At 36.3% G+C, this 19,022-nt stretch overlaps 1 protein-coding gene across 5 annotated transcripts in view; it reads left to right on the forward strand.

Moving 5' to 3' along the window:
* Window positions 1-19,022, forward strand: part of MetRS-m (Methionyl-tRNA synthetase, mitochondrial) — a 392,083-nt gene that overhangs the window by 58,581 nt on the left and 314,480 nt on the right. For all 5 annotated transcript variants that reach the window (XR_016550239.1, XM_090412031.1, XM_090412028.1 and 2 more), the window contains exon 3: window positions 4,544-4,659. Coding sequence is in view for 4 of the 5 variants with exons in the window: in XM_090412031.1 (XP_090268157.1) it covers window positions 4,544-4,659 (116 nt within the window). In the remaining variant the exon portion in view is untranslated. The remainder of the gene's footprint in view (window positions 1-4,543; window positions 4,660-19,022) is intronic.

The following is a 19,022-nucleotide window of genomic DNA, read 5'->3' on the forward strand; positions in this document are numbered from 1 at the left end:
TGATAGTGATGTTTTCTCCCTGGTGCAGGACACCAGAGTGTACAGAGGATTTGAAATTGGAAGTGATCACTATTTAGTCTTGAGCAGGATAAAATTGAATTTCATATTGAAAAGAATAACATGTAAGAAAGTTTTAAAGCGAATAAAAGTTGAGCAGCTCTCAGATGTGAACTGTAGACTAAAATATAGAAATATTATTGAAAAGAAAATGAAAGAGTTTGAGAACAGGAATCAAACCTTGGAGATTCAGTGGCAAACTCTGAAGGAAACATTGATTGATTCTGCCAGAGAGGCATGTGGTGAGGTTGTGTGCAAGGATAAAAAAAATCAGAACTCCCTGGTGGACACAGGAAGTTAAAGAGGCAGTGAAGGAAAAGAAGAAAGCATATCAAAAGTTCCTGGCAAATAAGTCAGCTTTTACTCTTACAGAATACAGAGACAAATGTAAGAAAGCTAAACAGTGTGTAAAACTAGCTAAACAAAAGTCATGGGAGGACTTTGGCAAGAATATAGAAAATAAATGTCAAGAAGGTGGCAAAATATTCTGGAGGTTGTTGAAGAAGCTTAGGAATGGAGGAAAGAGTGCTGTAAAAGGAATTAGAGATGATAAAGGTGAAATGAAAACAGGAGAAAAGGATATCCTTGAAGTATGGAGTAATTACTTTGAAAAACTGCTAAATGAAACAAGCAGTGATGACAGCACAGTGATAAAAAACACTGACCAGGCATGCAGTCAGGAATATATATCCATACTCGAAGTAGAAAAAGCCATCAAAGGCTTGAAATGTGGAAAGGCAGCAGGAGTAGATGATATTCGACCAGAAATGCTGAAGTATGGTGGTATAAGAGTCTTACAGTGGCTGCACTGCATAGTTCAGAAAGCCTGGACAGAGGGACGAATTCCCGATGATTGGAGTAGAGCTCTCATAGTACCCATATATAAAAAGGGAAATAAAACTGAATGTGAGAATTACAGAGGTATTTCCCTACTGAGTGTTCCTGGCAAGATCTCTGCAAGTATACTTGAGAAACGGTTGAGAAGAATTGTGGAAGAAAAGATTGGTGAAGAACAAGCTGGATTCAGGCCAAATAGAGGCTGTCAGGATCAGATCTTCACTTTACGACAAATAGTTGAGAAAGCATGGGAATATAACAAAGATCGGTATTTAAGTTTTGTCGATTTGGAAAAGGCATATGACAAGGTGCCAAGAGAGAAGCTATTCAATACGATGCAGTTATATGGTGTCAATGGGGCATTATATCAAGCAATACTTAGTCTTTATTTGAGTTGTGAGTCAGCAGTTAGAATTGAAGGAAGTACAGGAAGATGGTTTAATGTTAAATCTGGTGTGAGACAAGGATGTACATTATCCCCTCTGTTATTCATTATCTATATGGATCACATTATGAAGGAATGTGGTATTAAACCTGATATCAAAATTGGAGATGTTAATGTCAGCTCTTTGCTTTATGCGGATGATGTTATACTTCTAAATAAATCCGCTACAAGTCTGCAAGATTCTCTGACTAAATTGAATAGCTGTTGTAATAGATATGGTATGAAGGTCAGCAATAAAAAGACAAAGACAATGAAAATAGGCAGAATCATTGAAAATGTCAACTGTGTTGTGAATGGAGAACCTGTGGAACAAGTAAAACATTTCAGCTACTTAGGCACAATTTTTACTGAAGATGGTAAACTAAATATAGAAATAGACAACAGAATCAGCAAAGCTGGTATCGTGGGAAGTCAATTGAATAAATTCATATGGAATAAGAAAGAAATTAGTCGGAACACTAAATTAGCTGTATACAAGACTGTGTTCAAACCAATTTTAACTTATGGATCTGAGAGCTGGGTCAGAAGTAAAACACTTGACCAAAGACTAGAGACCGCAGATATGAGAGTCCTGAGAAAGATTAGAGGCGTGAACAGATGGTATCAATGGCAATATCATATTAAAAATGAGGATATTAGAAAAGAACTTGACATTGTCAGCATCCAGGAATGCTTTAGCAGAGCTAATCTCAGGTGGTATGGTCACTTAAATAGAATGGGAGAGGAAAGATTAGCAAAACAAGTGTTCTCTGCCAGGTTGGCAGGAAAACGACCCAGAGGAAGACCAAGATATAGGTGGATTGATGCGGTACAAAGTGCCTTAGACGATAGAAATATAAGATCTGATAATGTTGGAGTCTTGACAAGTAACAGACTGATTTGGAGGAACATTGTAGATAGGAAGTTAGTAATGATGTAATTTTTTCATGTAGTACTGTCATATCCTGTACACCCCTTGAGGGTACATGGCAGGAATTTGATGATGATGATGATGAGTATGATGTATTTCACAAAGATAGAAGGGTTAAAAATTGTGGTGGAGTGCTATTGATAATAGAAAAAGAGTTATGTCCATACAAGGTAGAGATGCAAGGTGAAAATAGTGGTAGTGGTTTTGAGGCACTATGGTGTGAGACAGGTGTACAGAATGAAATACTTCTTTGGATGTTGCTATAGACCTGGTAATGTGTAGGGTAGTGACCAGGAAATGTATAAGCAACTTAGTCAAGCAAATAGGAAATAGTGATCATCATGGGTGATTTTAATTACAGCAGTATAGATTGGAATAGACAAGATAGCAACTTGAAGTAAAGAAAATGAGTTTCTTGAGTTTTTGAGGGACAACTATCTCAGGCAGTTTTTAACAGAGGACACATGAGAATTGAAGCTCTTGGATTGGATCATCTCATCAGTGGATGTTATTATAAATGATTTGTGAAGTCACACTCCAGTTGGTGAGAGTGACCATGAAGTGATTACCTGGGTGGTTGCTGGCCATGTGAGAACTTCTTCACATGGCCAGCAAATAGTAACCTAATATGTAACCTAACCTAACTTAGCTGTGTGGAAGGCTGGTGAATGAGGAGTTAAGTGGAAAAGAGATCAGTGCTGCTTGGGTGATATTCAAGAACTATCTAGTAGAAGCAATGTTTAAATGTGTTTCAAAGGTCAGAAGGTTAAATGAAGTAGGTGTGAAATAAATGAATGACAGAAAAAAATGACATTATGGTGGCAACATAAGAGGAGTGATAATAATCAATTCCATGAGGAATACAAAGAAGGCAAGGAGGTGACTTGGTAAGTGCAGCAAGAATTTAGTATGAGTAGCAGTTAGCTAATGAAGCCAAAAATAAATAAAATAAATAAATCCTAGGCAGTCCTTTTGATATATAGTGAACAAAAAAAAAAAAAATTATGAAAATTTTCATGAAAATTTTCAGGATTTCATGAAAAGAAATGCTATAAGGACAACTGCTGCGGAGGATATAGCTGAGATATTTAATGAGCAGTCCACAAAGATCTTTCATCCTTGTGAATGTGACATCATGGAGAGTTTGAGATCAGTCAATGATGAGGAGAAGAGACTGACTGTGAGTGTGGAAGAGGTATATGAGGTATGAAGCAAACTTGATGTTAATAAGGTTATGTGACTTGATGATATATCACTACGTATTTTGAAGGAATGTGCCAGGCAGTTGGCATCTGCCTTGACATATTTCTTTAGTATGAGTCTTGCATTGAGTCAAGTTCCAAAGGAGTAGAAGGAAGGCTAGATTGTATCACTTTATCACTTCATAAAGGAGGTGACAGAACTCAAGCATCAAATTATATGTCAACCTGTGTGTGTCAGGTGTTGTGGTTAAAGTTTTGGGGAGGCTGGTGAGAATCAGGATCCAGAATTGGGTTGAACAATGATAACACAACAATGGTATTATTGATGGACAGTACAGATTTGATAAAGGAATGTCATGTTTTAGTGATCCACTTACTTATTACAGTAAGGTGACTGCAGCATTGGACATGGAAATAGATACACAGTAGTATATTTAGACTTTGCAAAGGCTTTTGATAGATTACTGCATGATAAGTTAATGGTCAAATTAGAGCAGATGGAGTTGGATATTAGACTAGTGCTTTGGGGATTGGGGATTGACTTCTGATAGGTATCGACACATTGTGTATGGAGGAGCAATATTCCAGAACAAGAAGTCACTAGTGGTGTGTCTCAAGGCTCTGTTTTGGAGCCATTGCTGTTTAACCTGTATGTTAATGATATTGGAGAAGATTTGAATGGGGATATTCAATTGCTTGCAGATGATGCAAAGTTGGGATATGCATAATTTTTTTCATCATCCAACTTTGCATCATCCCAACTTTGCAGATGATGCAAAGTTGGGATGATGCAAAGTACTGGCGCACTCGCGACAGCGCGTAGTATTCATTTGTTTGGAACTCATACTTGCATTTTTTTCAAGCATGTTACTGTCTTTTTATACTTGTTCTGTTAGTACAATTTTAAGTCTCTGTAATTTTTTATATACTTCTTTGATTGTGATACCTGAGGATGTTCATGTAACAAAACTAGTAAACTAGTATCTTTTTTTTAAATATATCTTGTCATCTTTTTATCTCTCGGTAACAGTCCTTAAACCTTTTATATATATATATATATATATATATATATATTTATTTATTTATTTATAGCTCCACACATAGGCCATGTTCATTCTGCAGTTGTAGCAGATGCTCTTCACAGAATCCATCAACTTCTGGGTCAAGAAACAATTTTTTCCACTGGAACTGACGAGCATGGTTTAAAGGTAACAGAAAATAATTATCAGTAGATTTGAACATAGCATTGTCCTTATGAAGCTTACAGTATCCTGATATACATTATAACATCCTCTGATAATACATGCTACTTATTTATTGCCCTTTTAGTAAAAAATTTACTTCTCACTTTTTATATTCACTGATGCTTCCTTCGATTGCATTCAAAATAGTTTTTGCCAGGGAAATTGTCAATTTTGAATCCTGATAATTCTTTTCAGCTGTAGCTCACAAAGTCCAGCTTAAGGGGAGGTAGCAAAGTCTCCTTATGGAAACTTTGGGTTAGCTGCTTAGTCATTAATTCTTAACAACTCAGCACTTGCATATTACACCTACAACTTCCAGGATATTTTTGTTAATTATTTAATTTTTATATCAACTTTACTTTACAAATGAGAGATTACCAAACCGATAATACAAATTTATTCTGTGAATAAGTGGTTAAGGAGAAAAAAGGTACTTGTTGATGTGTTTCTTGTAGAGATGGAGATTATAGTCTTTGGAAAAAATGGTATGAGGAAGGCTGTTACAAAGAACACTGAGATGGAATGAAAGTGAATGATGATAAATTGGTTTGGTAGGTTTAAACTGAAATGTGTATATAGATATAACAGAAATAATAGAGAACATGTAAAAAACACATGAGCAGTTGGTCATGTTTTTTACATGCTTAGATGAAAATAGAGGAATGATATTGCTATAGATTAGCTATAGATATTTCAACAACACATTGTCTGTGAGAAAGTGACTGGAATGAGTCTGCTGTGAGAGAGGAGATCATCTGTTAAACAGCTGTCCTCTTCTGGATTGCATGAAGCATTTATAGGAAGGTTTTTGATGCACTATGTCATATGCGAGAATTTGGAATTTATGTAATGTAAGGACTTGCACAGTACTGTCTTGAATGGCGGAAGACAAAGCATTTTGGAGACCGAGGAAGTAATGGATGTGAGTTGTTTTGTGCCAGGAAAGTTAGAGATATAAGTTAGCTTGAGAAATCTGATCTTGACTAGAGATGTCTTTAGTATCAAAGGCAAAAGAGAAAGTGAAATTGAGATTTTTCTTATAGGGCAATTCTTCTTCTTATTATTATTATAAATGGAGTCTAGAGACTCATTGTGGAAGACTTACACTAACTTTTATACACACAAAAACTATCATATCTCTTCTTAAACTCATTTAGTGTCAGGGCACCCACAACTACTCAGGGCAATTCATTCCACTCATTCACCACTCTCCTCACAAAAAAAATCTAGTCTTGCTGACCACACTCTTCCACATCGTCCACAGATGACCCCTAGTTCTCTATTTGTCATATATAGAAAACTTTCCTTTGCATCAGTTTTATAATATTTTATAAGTTTTTATCTTGTCCTCTCTTTTCACCTGTCAACTAAATTTGGTAACTTACATACCCTCAACCTATCCTCATTGGGAGCATTCCCTAGTCCTGTTGCCAGCTTAATCACTCATCTCTGAATCCTCTCTACCATCTCATCTCCTATCCCCCCCAAGAAACTAAATGACCAAATCTGTGCACAGCAGTCAAGATGTGGCTGAACCATATATAAAGAGGAATAATAACTTCTCTATCTCTACTTGTATGTTTTTCAATATCCAAGTAAACCTTTGAACTATTTTACCAACTTTTGCAATATGCCCTCTAAACTTCAACTCTTTAATCACCATTACTCCAAATTCCTAGCCTCATCAATTTCATGCAATCCAGTACCATCAATGTGATACACAGTATGCAACCTTTTCAACCTGAAATGCATAACCTTGCATTTTGCAACATTAAGTTTATAATCATTATCCTTTACCCACAGTGCCGGTTTATTTAAATCATCCGGCAGAATATCTACATGACCTTTATGAACTATTGCTCTCCCTAGTTTTGCACCATCTGCAAACAACTGATTATCCCCTCTTAAGTCTTTCTCTATATCATTGATGTACAAATTAAAGAGTAGTGGCCTTAGTACAGAACCCTGAGATACTCCACTGGTTACCCTCATTCTCCTAGATTCCACTCTTTGTCTGTCAGCCACCCTTCCTCGATCCATGGTATTTGCTTCATATCCATTCCCATTTGTTCCAATTTTTGTAATAGTTTTCCATGTTGCACTCTCTGGAATGCCTTTTCAGAGTCCAGCAGTATTATGGTGTAGCCATTTCCTTTATAAATTTCCACCATTTTACTTTAAAATGTGAAAAATATGAACCTATCCTTTACAAAGCCAAGCTGTCCACTATAGAGTAATGTACCCCTATCCACCCACTGTGGGATTTTACCTTTAACTAAGTTTTCTAATACTTAACAACTACTCCTAATATATTAATTGGTCTGTAGTTTGCTACTTCTTGGAGCTACCTTTATGTAATGGAACTGTCTTATCCTCTTTCCTCTTCCTTGGAACCTTTCAGAAGCTGAGACTTAGATTGAACAACTTTGTCAGAGGTAATGTAATTCTCTTGCACATTCACATTGTAATGGACTGACATGACATCTTGTCTGTTACACCCTGATATCTTGAGAATATAGAATTCTCAGCTATCATGCCGTAACATGAAGAATAAATAAAATAAATTAGAACCCTGCATTAAAGTTAAAAGATAATAGTTGAATTAATTAAAAGAAAAAGAAAGATTCTTGCATCCAATAAAATATATAAAATATAAAGATTTTGTTAAACTAACAAAAGAAAGAATATATTAATATTGTGATATGATCTAAATAAGAAAAGTTAAATAAATAAGACAGAAAAGGATTGGTCATAAAAGATGGTATGTGAGAGGCTAGAGATTAAGTTATTAAGTAAGTTCATAGAAAAATTTTGGAATGGGGATTAAATTAGAGGCTAGCAAAGGAAAACAACAGACTATCGCTCAGGGCCGATTCCCAGATTGAGACATCGTTACGGGCCCGCCAATCAAATGACGTTTGGCAGAAAAATGCCACCCTAATTGGTCGGTGAAGTAAGAACAAGTAGGGGGCGGAGAGAAGAAGTTAGAAAAAGTGCCGTTAGGAAAACAGGTATAAAAGGGTTGGGAACCCCCCCCCACGATCCTTTTTTGGTTTCGGTTTTGATTCCGTTCCAGGAGAGTCCTTCGCGAGCTCTTTCGTAGGGATTTCACGGTGTTTTCCTGAGTGGTGAGATAGGGATTATATCTCCTCGTCATAACACAGAAACGAAAATGAGCGGAATTTCGATTCCGTATTTCCTATGTGAGAAGCGAAGAATGCCATAAAGTCAAAGAAAAGGAAACATATTCTTTGTGTTTCGACTTCAGTGACAACTATGAGAAGGAGAAAAGTAAAGAAATCGATGTCCACGTAGCGAGTTTGCACAGCCGATTAGATGATTCAAAAAGTGTCCCGAATTACGAAAGTTTAAGACCGTGCAAGCATAGTTCAACTCCAAAAGGAATGTAGGAGTAGCAGATTGTCGGAAAGGTTACACCAAGCTAGTTCAATCAGAAGAAAGTAAAGACCCATATGAAAACCCCAAGAAAAAAAGGTACTGTAAAATATATCTGATGTTAACTAAAATTTGTCTGTGATAAATATCATTATTCTAATACGGAACTGTTGAAGTGACCAAGAAAAATTTATACTAGGACTTTAGTATCTGACATATTATATTAAAAGTAAGCTGGCTAGTGTTAATATAGAAAAAGACAGCATCTAAGAATTGGGATGTTCATTGGTATTATGCATTTTTGATATTATTTAATAAAATTATTAAACCAGTAGGATCACTTACATTTTGATAAAATGATAAACTGGTAATAAAATCATACTCCACCAGATATAGCAAACTAATTAAAAATTATATTCCACCCCTCTCTCTCTTTCTCTCTCTCTTCATAACTGCTAACATCTATGGCATGCAGTAATTACAAAAGCCTGATTGAAAACCAAGGGTGCTTAAGGGTCAAAGCTGTATAACTGAGAGGAGACCTCCACATAGCCTTTAAAGGAATGCGGAGAACCGACCCGGGCTTCTGACCTAATGTCCAATCCTCACATTCTCGTGGTGCACCCTGTTGGGTATCTGCTTGGATACTGAATGGACGAGGATGGGCTGGCTATTTGGGATTTAGCCGACCAAATTGTATTCTTATTGGTTAAACCAAAATATAGAATGATGGTACAACATGACAAAATTTCATACTGGCTGGGACTTCGCCCGGTTAAACAAGGCCCCCCGTTGTTTTCGCCAGGGAACCAGGGCGAACAGCTAAAAGTCAGCTACTGGAACAAATCTGAAAATAAATCCCAACTCAACATCACCAGAGTTAAAGATCGGTACTATCAGCGTAAGAAGCCTGAATGGCAAAGAAATGGAGCTAGCTGAGGAAATTAGATAAGTACCAGATCGATATAATAGGGGTGACTGAAACAAAAAAGACCAAAACTGGTGAGATCTTTCTGTGCAATAAATACAAAATGTTATATTCAGGCAACAACAATCAAGGAAAAGAAGGAGTAGCCATAGTATTCAACACAAAATACGAGGCTAATCTTGTATGGCAGTCAGTCTCAAGTAGAGTAATGTGGGCAAATATGAGAATGGGGAACTGGACAATGAGACTTATTTGTGCCTATGGTCCCACAGAAGGTTCTACTAAGGTAGAAGTGGAGGAATTTTTTGACGCTCTAGAAAAAGCAACTGACACAATGAAAAATGAAAAGTTGGTCCTTGTTGGGGATCTAAATAGCAGAGTAGGAAATGATTGTGAGACATACAAAAATATTTTGGGAAAATTTGGAGAAAAGAGGAAAGCTAATAATAATGGCAAATATCTGTTGGATTTCTGCTCAGGACATGGACTGGTTATTACTAACACCATGTTCCAACATAAAAATGTGCACAAATTCACATGGAGAGAAGAGGCTAGGAATAAGAAAAGTCTCATTGACTATGTTATTGTTGATAGTGATGTTTTCTCCCTGGTGCAGGACACCAGAGTGTACAGAGGATTTGAAATTGGAAGTGATCACTATTTAGTCTTGAGCAAGATAAAATTGAATTTCATATTGAAAAGAATAACATTTAAAAAAGTTTTAAAGCGAATAAAAGTTGAGCAGTTCTCAGATGTGAACTGTAGGTTCACATCTGAGATAAAATACGCAAAGATTATTGAAGAAAAAATGAAAGAGTTTGATAACAGGAATCAAACCTTGGAGGTTCAGTGGCAAACTCTGAAGAAAACATTGATTGATTCTGCCAGAGAGGCATGTGGTGAGGTTATCTGTAAGGATAAAAAAATCAGAACTCCCTGGTGGACACAGGAAGTTAAAGAGGCAGTGAAGGAAAAGAAGAAAGCATACCAAAAGTTCCTGTCAAATAAGTCAGCTTGTGCTCTTAGAGAATATAGAGACAAATGCAAGAATGCTAAACACTGTAAAACTAGCTAAACAAAAGTCATGGGAGGACTTTGGCAAGAATATAGAAAATAAATATCAAGAAGGTGGCAAAATATTCTGGAGGTTGTTGAAGAAGCTTAAGAATGGAGGAAAGAGTGCTGTAAAAGGAATTAGAGATGATAAAGGTGACATGAAAACGGGAAAAAAAGATATCCTTGAAGTATGGAGTAATTACTTTGAAAAACTGCTAAATGAAACAAGCAGTGATGACAGCACAGTGGTAAAAAACACTGACCAGGCATGCAGTCAGAAATACATATCCATATTAGAAGTAGAAAAAGCCATCAAAGGCTTGAAATGTGGAAAGGCAGCAGGAGTAGATGATATTCGACCAGAAATGTTGAAGTATGGTGGTATAAGAGTCTTACAGTGGCTGCAATGCATAGTTCTGAAAGCCTGGACAGAGGGACGAATTCCCGATGACTGGAGTAGAGCTCTCATAGTACCCATATATAAAAACGGAAGTAAAACTGCATGTGAGAATTACCGAGGTATTTCCCTACTGAGTGTTCCTGGCAAGATCTATGCAAGTATACTTGAGAAACGGTTGAGAAGAATTGTGGAAGAAAAGCTTGGCGAAGAACAAGCTGGATTCAGGCCAAATAGAGGCTGTCAGGATCAGATCTTCACTTTAAGACAAATAGTCGAGAAAGCATGGAAATATAACAAAGATCTGTATTTAAGTTTTGTCGATCTGGAAAAGGCATATGACAAGGTGCCAAGAGAGAAGCTATTCAATACGCTGCAGTTATATGGTGTCAATGGGGCATTATATCAAGCAATACTTAGTCTTTATTTGAGTTGTAAGTCAGCAGTTAGAATTGAAGGAAGTACAGGAAGATGGTTTAATGTTAAATCTGGTGTGAGACAAGGATGTACATTATCCCCTCTGTTATTCATTATCTATATGGATCACATTATGAAGGAAAGTGCTATTAAACATGATATCAAAATTGGAGATGTTAATGTCAGCTCTTTGCTTTATGCGAACGATGTTATACTTCTAAATAAATCTGCTACAAGTCTGCAAGATTCTCTGACTAAATTGAATAGCTGTTGTAATAGATATGGTATGAAGGTCAGCAATAAAAAGACAAAGACAATGAAAATAGGCAGAATCATTGAAAATGTCAACTGTGTTGTGAATGGAGAACCTGTGGAACAAGTAAAACATTTCAGCTATTTAGGCACGATTTTTACTGAAGATGGTAAATTAAATATAGAAATAGACAACAGAATAAGCAAAGCTGGTATGGTGGGAAGTCAATTGAATAAATTCATATGGAATAAGAGAGAATTAGTCGGAATACTAAATTAGCTGTGTACAAGACTGTGTTCAAACCAGTTTTAACTTATGGATCTGAAAGCTGGGTCAGAAGTAAAACACTTGACCAAAGACTAGAGACCACAGATATGAGAGTCCTGAGAAAGATTATAGGCATGAAGAGATGGCATCAATTGCAATATCATATTAAAAATGAGGATATTAGGAAAGAACTTGACATTGTCAGCATTCAGGAATGTGTTAGCAGAGCTAATCTCAGGTGGTATGGTCACTTAAACAGAATGGGCGAGGAAAGATTAGCAAAACAAGTGTTCTCTTCCAGGTTGGCAGCAAAACGACCTAGAGGAAGACCAAGATATAGGTGAATTGATACTGTACAAAGTGCTTTAGATATATAAGATTATAAGATAGAAATATTATTTATTAGATATATAAGACAGAAATATAAGATTTGATAATGTTGGAATCTTGACAAGTAACAGACTGATTTGGAGGAAAATTGTAGATAGGAAATGAATAATGATGTAATTTTTTCATGTAGTACTATCATATCCTGTACACCCCTTGAGGATACATGGCAGGAATTTGATGATGATGATGACTATTTGCTGCAGAAGATGAGCAGACAGGAGCAGGTAAGGAGAAGTCACAGATGAGAGACAACGTGAGTAAGACTGGTTATAGACCAAGAAATGAATTGTTATATTCATTTATGAATGCTTGGAGTATCAGAAATAAGCAAGATGAAATTGTTGCACTGATTGATTTTATGTGCATGGAAATAGTTGGAATATGTGAAACATGGCTGAATGAAAATTGCATCTCTTCCACATCAGCAACTGCAAAATTTCTACCAGGATGATATGTTTTTGCAAAATGATAACTCAGCAACTTAACTATTTCTTTTGTCTCTCTCACCTTCCTCCATCAGCATTGATAAAAGTCATCCTTCCATAGTCATTTTTCCTCCTACTTGCTATAGAATGAAAAAAAAAAAAAAAAAATGTATTTACTGTATTTATTGTATTTCCTTTGGTCTGCTTAGCTAATTTTCACTTAAAAATCTGATTTGGCTTTTTTTGTCATGCCAGGTGCCCTTCTTGCTCGCACTTTATACTGCCCATGATCATGCTGATCACCTTTTGCTTTATATTCTTGCAATGTTGTTTTTTTTTCTTCTTTTTTCCAGCACTTGCTTTATATTATAAAGCAAGAGCTGCAAAATTTCATCATTTAATATAAACCCTTTCTTACAGAGAATTCCACGTTTAGTAACCTTTCACAAAACATCTGCAAGGTCACTCTCCCCAATTGGAGACAGGGTGTGTCTACTTTGGTTATGGATATATCTTCTGATGTTGTTACCAGATTCTGTACCATCAAACTCCTGGTCCCCCTCTATAATAATATGTTGTTTCAGGTAATTATCCCTTAATAACTGTATAAATTCTACTTCCATCTTGCCATGCTTGCTTTCCTCCCTCCATCTATTCCCACGGTTGAAGTTTCTCATAATAATTTGCTCAGTCTGCACTCATGCTAATTTGTCGATACATGACATCTACATGTTCCTGTGGACCCCCATCCAGTCTATAGTAACGGCCAACAATGTATTTTGTTCTATTGGCTTCAAGCTCACATCAGACAGCCTCAAATGAACCATCTCCCCCACTTAAAATCGTCTTTGACTTCTAATTTTGTTGGTTATAGTTTTTCAGCTGTTACCAGCAATAACCCACCTCCTATCCTATTTCCTTTATCCTCCCTGAAAATATAATACCCTTTATATTCTATCCCTGTAACTATATCATTTTTTGTCAACCAGTTCTCACTGATGGCTATAATTTTTGGCCAAGTTGAGCTGACCAATGCTTCAAACTCTTCTCTCTTATTTCTGATGCTTCTGGCATTTTTGTGCATGCATTTCAACATCCTCTTGGACCCACAGTCACCATCCAACCCTGAATCCAAAATCTGTGAAATTGCATTCAGCATTGCATAATTATTTCTGCACGTTCGCACGTGCACGCACACACACTCTTATCTCAGGGGTGACCGGACATTTGCTTGACCCCCCCCCAATACATCTGGTTTCTCTGTTTTTGCACTTCTAAAGTCTCTCTCTAAATGACACTTCCTCCAAACAATTCATATATTGCATCAGGCATATATAAGTTCTTTTTTCCATGTAATTCACTTCATACATCTATAAACTACACACCTTTTCAGTTACAATAAAAGGTCAACATATGGGTGGGTGCTAGAAAGGATCGGTAGAACTTTGATCCTCAAAGATATTGACAGAAGAAAGCTGAAATACTTTGAACACATTGAAAGGATGAAAGGAGGAGTTCTTAACACAGTAATAGGAGGTAAAGTTCCTGAAAAAAAAAAAAGGAAGTGGTAGATCCTCAGTGAGATGGATGGATGATGTGTCTGGAGTGAATGATCTTCAGAGCTGAAACCTTCAGAAATGAATGCAAGAGGACTGCCTGGCAAGGACTGATGTGGCACATTACTGAGTAATAATGGAGTAACCATATGGCATCTGATGATGTCCAATGAATAGATGGATGGATTTGACATGCTTTGGATTTGAAATTGAGACTTTGAAAAGTCCGAAGTGCACATATATTGAAAAGAATAGTTTGCTATACTACATGCAAGTATGATAATTTTATTTGGACAAGAAAATATTATTTTTAAATATTATTTTAAAAAAAAATAAAAATAAAAATCTGTGCTTTAAAACATGTACACCACAATTTTGCTGGGTTACTGGAATTGTGGTTATACTTATCATTTGCTTTATTTGCTTGTAATTCAGAATAGTGAAAATAAAAGAATTCTAATTTCTCAATTAGGAGGTGAATAGTACTACTGAGGTTATAGAAAAGTTTTGAACTTTTAGTTTGCAACATGTTGCTATCATGCTCATCTTTAGGAGTGCTTAAAAGTCGGTATTTTCTACTTATTTGGGAGTCTATTTTATTAATCTTCAGTCAATTTAAGACCTGTCTATATCATCTTAGTTAAGTCTTCTAGTGCACTGAATTGTTTATTCATTTCTTTCATTGCTGAAATGAAAGAAATTCGTGTATTATTTGTACTTTTGGCAAAAATCTCTGCATATCTCCCAGATGCTTAGAGTGCATTTTAAGATAGAAGAGAGCTGTGAGAAACGGATTACATTTGAATGAGGAAGGATGTAGGCATCTGGAAAAAATGTTCTTGGGGCAAATAACAGTATTAGTGCAGGGAAACTAGAGTTGTCATGGTGGATGGAAGCAAGGGTGGCATATTGTAGAATAGTCACTGGATAGAAATGATGTAATGCAGAGTCAATTGGAGTCTTTGGTAAATAATAAACAGTATAGAAACACTAATAAAGTGTTGATGTTTCTTTATGCAAATACCAGGAAGTATCAGGAATAAAAGAAATGAATTAATGACATTGATAGCCCCATCCGGTTCAAAGATTATTGGGATCATTGAAACATTGTTGATGGAAGATGAGATACTGATAGGAATAGAACTAGGATTTAGCATATTTTTTGCAGGATAGGCATGGCAAACACAGTGGTGGAGTACTGCTTATGATGAGCTGAGTTGTGTCCTCTAGGAGGGAAATGACACTAATGGTTTTGAGAACATATGGTGTAAAGTAGAAGTGGACATGACAGGATATTTAGTGAGATGTTGCTATATTTTCTGGGGAACACAGAGGGTGAAGAGCAGGAAATGTTAAGGCAGTTGAGTTTGGCAAATTCAAAATGCATTGGAAAGAGGAAATAGCGTGTAGTTGTAAGGGAATGGAATTGCTGGAATTTTTGAGAGACAAATGCCTTAAGCAACTAGTTGTAGGCTCAGGAGTTTTAGATTTGGTCCTAGAATCAGAGGATTTGATTGTAACTGAGATCTTATTCCCCCCCCCCCCCCCCATTTGGAGAGAATGACAGTGTATTCTTGACTTGGGAAATGCATAGACCTACAGAAGTATCAAGGAGAAAGGAATTTATTGGAATTATAAGGCAGGTAATTATAATAATATTAGAAATCAGCTTAAGGAAGTTCCATGGATTGAATTTCCATGGAAAGAGGTCTAAAGAAAATCTGCAGGAATTCATATGAGCCAGCAGAAGAATAATGACATCTGATGCAGAAGATATAGCAGAGGTGTTTAATGATCACTTTATTTTGGTATTTCCCTTTTAAAAAGTAGGCTTTATTACTAGAAGGATGGGAGGATCCAAGATTTAGATGTGCATGAGGAGAGCGTGTTTCAGATCCTAATAGGACATAATGGAATTTTGACATGTGTTTTAAGAGAATGTGCTGATGAACTGACAGCCCATTGGCCTGGCTGAAATGCAGATGGTGTCTGCTGAGTCTTAAAGCAGTTTTCAGTTTCTCTATATTGGTGAAGATATAAATCTTAAGAATATTTGGTGGGATCTAAGGCAAGGTTGAAACCTTAGGAAAAAATGCTTTGATTGTTTGGATTAAGAATTTTTTTTTTATTGCTCTGCTGGATTCGGTTCCTCGTCACACATTTCTTTAGGAGTGGGGAAAAATGTACAAATTATAATATCAAAGAAAACAGAAAACATTCAAACTGAATATAATTATTGGATAATTTAATAAATATTTCCATGTAAGCTATATCATAGGGATCACTTAAGGGTCAAAGTTAAATACATGAGTGATCCGAAAAGTTCTCGGCCTCAACCATAGATGGCAACACTATCAGCATGATTTTTTTTTTTTTTTCCTAAGTTCTGATATCCGTCATAAGCATCCATGTGAAATTGCAAGTCATTCTATCAACTAGTTTGTTTTATACAGCTTTGTGAAGCAAAAGTGTTGTCTGTTGTTTTGGGATGCTAAAGGCATTTTGTTTATTAATTATCTTGAAGAGGGTAAAACAATAACCGGGGAATATTATTCCAATCTTTTAACTAGACTAGATGAAAAAATTTGTGATAAAAGACCCGGTTTGCAGAAGAAAAAAAATCATATTTCATCAGGACAATGCACCTGCTCACAAACATGTTTTGGCAATGGGAAAATTAAGGGATCTGCACTATGAATTGTTGGAACATCCACCTATTCCCAAGATTTGGCTTCCTCTGACTTCTGTCTCTTCCCAAAACTAAAACTCTTCCTCGCTGGTCAGCGTTTTTCTCAAATGAAGAGGTCATTGCAGCTGTAGAGGAGAATTTTTCAGATCTTACTGAGAACCACTACAGGGATGGGATAATGGCACTGGAACATCGCTGGAATAAATGTATTAGTCTTAAGGGAGATTATGTTGAAAAATAATAATTTTGAAATCATAAATTCGTTTTTTCATTGTTAGGCTGAGAACTTTTCAGACCACCCTTGTATGTCATGATCTTTTTCCTGCCAACCTGGCAGAGACCACTTGTTTTGCTAATATTTTGTTTCCCATTCTATTTAAGTAACCATACCACCTATAATTAGCTGTACTAGCACATTCCAGGATGCGAACAATGTCAAGTTCTTTCCTAATATCCTCGTTTTTAATATGATATTGCCATTGATACCATTTGATAATATCTCTTAATCTTTCTCAGGACTCTCATATCTGTGGTCTCTAGTCTTTTGTCAAGTGTTTTATTTCTAACAAAAAATAATACAAGTTATTATAACAATAAAAGTTAAAATTGGTTTGAACACTGTCTCGTATACAGCTAATTTAGTGTTTTGAATAATTTCTCTCTTATTCCATATAAATTTATTCATTTGACTTCCTACCATACCAGCTCTGTTGATTCTGTTGTCTATTTCAATATTTAATTTACCATCTTCATTAAAAATCATGCCTAAGTAGCTGAAATGTTTTACTTGTTCTGTAGGTTCTCCATTCACAATGAAGTTGATATTTTCACTGCTTCTGCCTATTTTCATTGTCTTGACCTTCATACCAAATCTATTACAACAGTTATTCAATTTAGTCAGGGAATCTTGCAGGCTTGTACTGGATTTATTTAAAAGTATAACATCATCTGCATTAAGTAAAGAGCTGAGATTAACATCTCCAATTTTGATATCTGGTTTAACCCTTTAACTGCCGACTTTATATTCTACTGACATTGTCCCATGTGCTGAATTAATTTTGCAAAAAATTTATAAATAAAATCAATTAAAATTCTTACTGAAGTAAGAAGTTCGGACAGCATCATACATTCTTGATATATACTTGTTCACTCACAAATATGGCAATAATAGTGTTTTATAAAATTTGCATAATCAAGGGGTGTCCACTTGATTATGGGAATTACACACATTAATTTATGTAGAATTACCAGGATCTTCTTCATCTGAAGTACACAATTCACTTAACTCGAACAATTCTTCTCCCAACTCATTTGTTGTTAACAATTCATCAATTTGATCATCAGTAAGATAACGTGTACATTTACTGGTAGATGCCATATTGTGACATCCCAGAAATTCCCGCAGTCACGTGGTTTGTGCACCATGTTTCATATTATTATTATTATTCATGACACCTCCAAGGAGTCCGAAGACTCATCGCGGGAGGACACCTACTGTACAACTCTGTCTCCACCCGAACCTCTACTACCAATCATCCACATTAATGCCATCTACCACCCTCCACCGAAACTAGTATTTTTTGTCTGTAAATTGCGTGTGTTTTGAAGGGCCGATTTGTCTGTATGCAGGCTGAAAATCCCATGTTGCTGGGAGAAAAAAGCCTGCTACCTCTGTATGAGATTGGCTAACTCACCTTCGATTGAAAAAGTCCATATATAAAGATTCCTCCCATCATGACGAGAATCGAACTTAGGCCTTTTCCAATCAAAGGGCTTCATGTACTGTCATTCTTCCAATTGCACTACTGAGGCGCTTAATATGATAAGTTGCACAAGTTCAGATTTTTCTCTTTAGTTGTCATACAAGGACAGAAACCCAAGTCAAATCAACTTCATTTGGTTGGCAATAGATGGAGGTGTTGTGTCTTGAATAAACTAAGAAATGCTTTAACACGTATTATTCAGAAAACAACTGTAATTTAACTTAGGCAGAGAATGTGGAACGTTGGCAATAGAATAAAAAGATAACTTTATGAATACGAATCAATTTAAGAACAAGGAATTGTATAAAATTGTATAAAAATGTTTGTTAGATATAATCTGTAATGCATGTGGGCCAGATATAGACATCAATGTAAGCTGTTAAATCTACTTAAGAGCCCCATTTCATGTACTAAAGTAGCAAAGCCTGTGAGCCAGAGTTCAAGGGTCACTTTTAACTGTCCTGTGTTACACATACAAAAAGGGGGGAAGGTTGTTACTGAAAAGAGAAACTAAGGCACTTTCCAAGAAGAGCAAAACAAGTGCACGTGCAATGAAATAGAGGGAGCTGAATGCAATGACGAAATCCACGTGATCGTGTTGGCCTGCATCGTGATGGCCGAGAAATACCAAGAAGAGAGAGAAAACAAAAAGGCCATGCAAACCCCATTGAAGGCTTTTTTTGGGTTCCTGGTTCCTGACCTCTCTCGGACATAGATCCAGTCCATTCCGTCGGAGAAGTTCCTGGCTGGCCGTGGAAGCTGTGCGTTGTCGTGCGACGGAGGAACCAAG

The sequence above is a fragment of the Typopeltis vanoorti genome, chromosome 22 (genome assembly GCF_054136105.1).
Source record: "Typopeltis vanoorti isolate ZY-2024b chromosome 22, IOZ_Tvanoo_1.0, whole genome shotgun sequence".
Classification (NCBI taxonomy): Eukaryota; Metazoa; Arthropoda; class Arachnida; order Uropygi; family Thelyphonidae; genus Typopeltis; species Typopeltis vanoorti.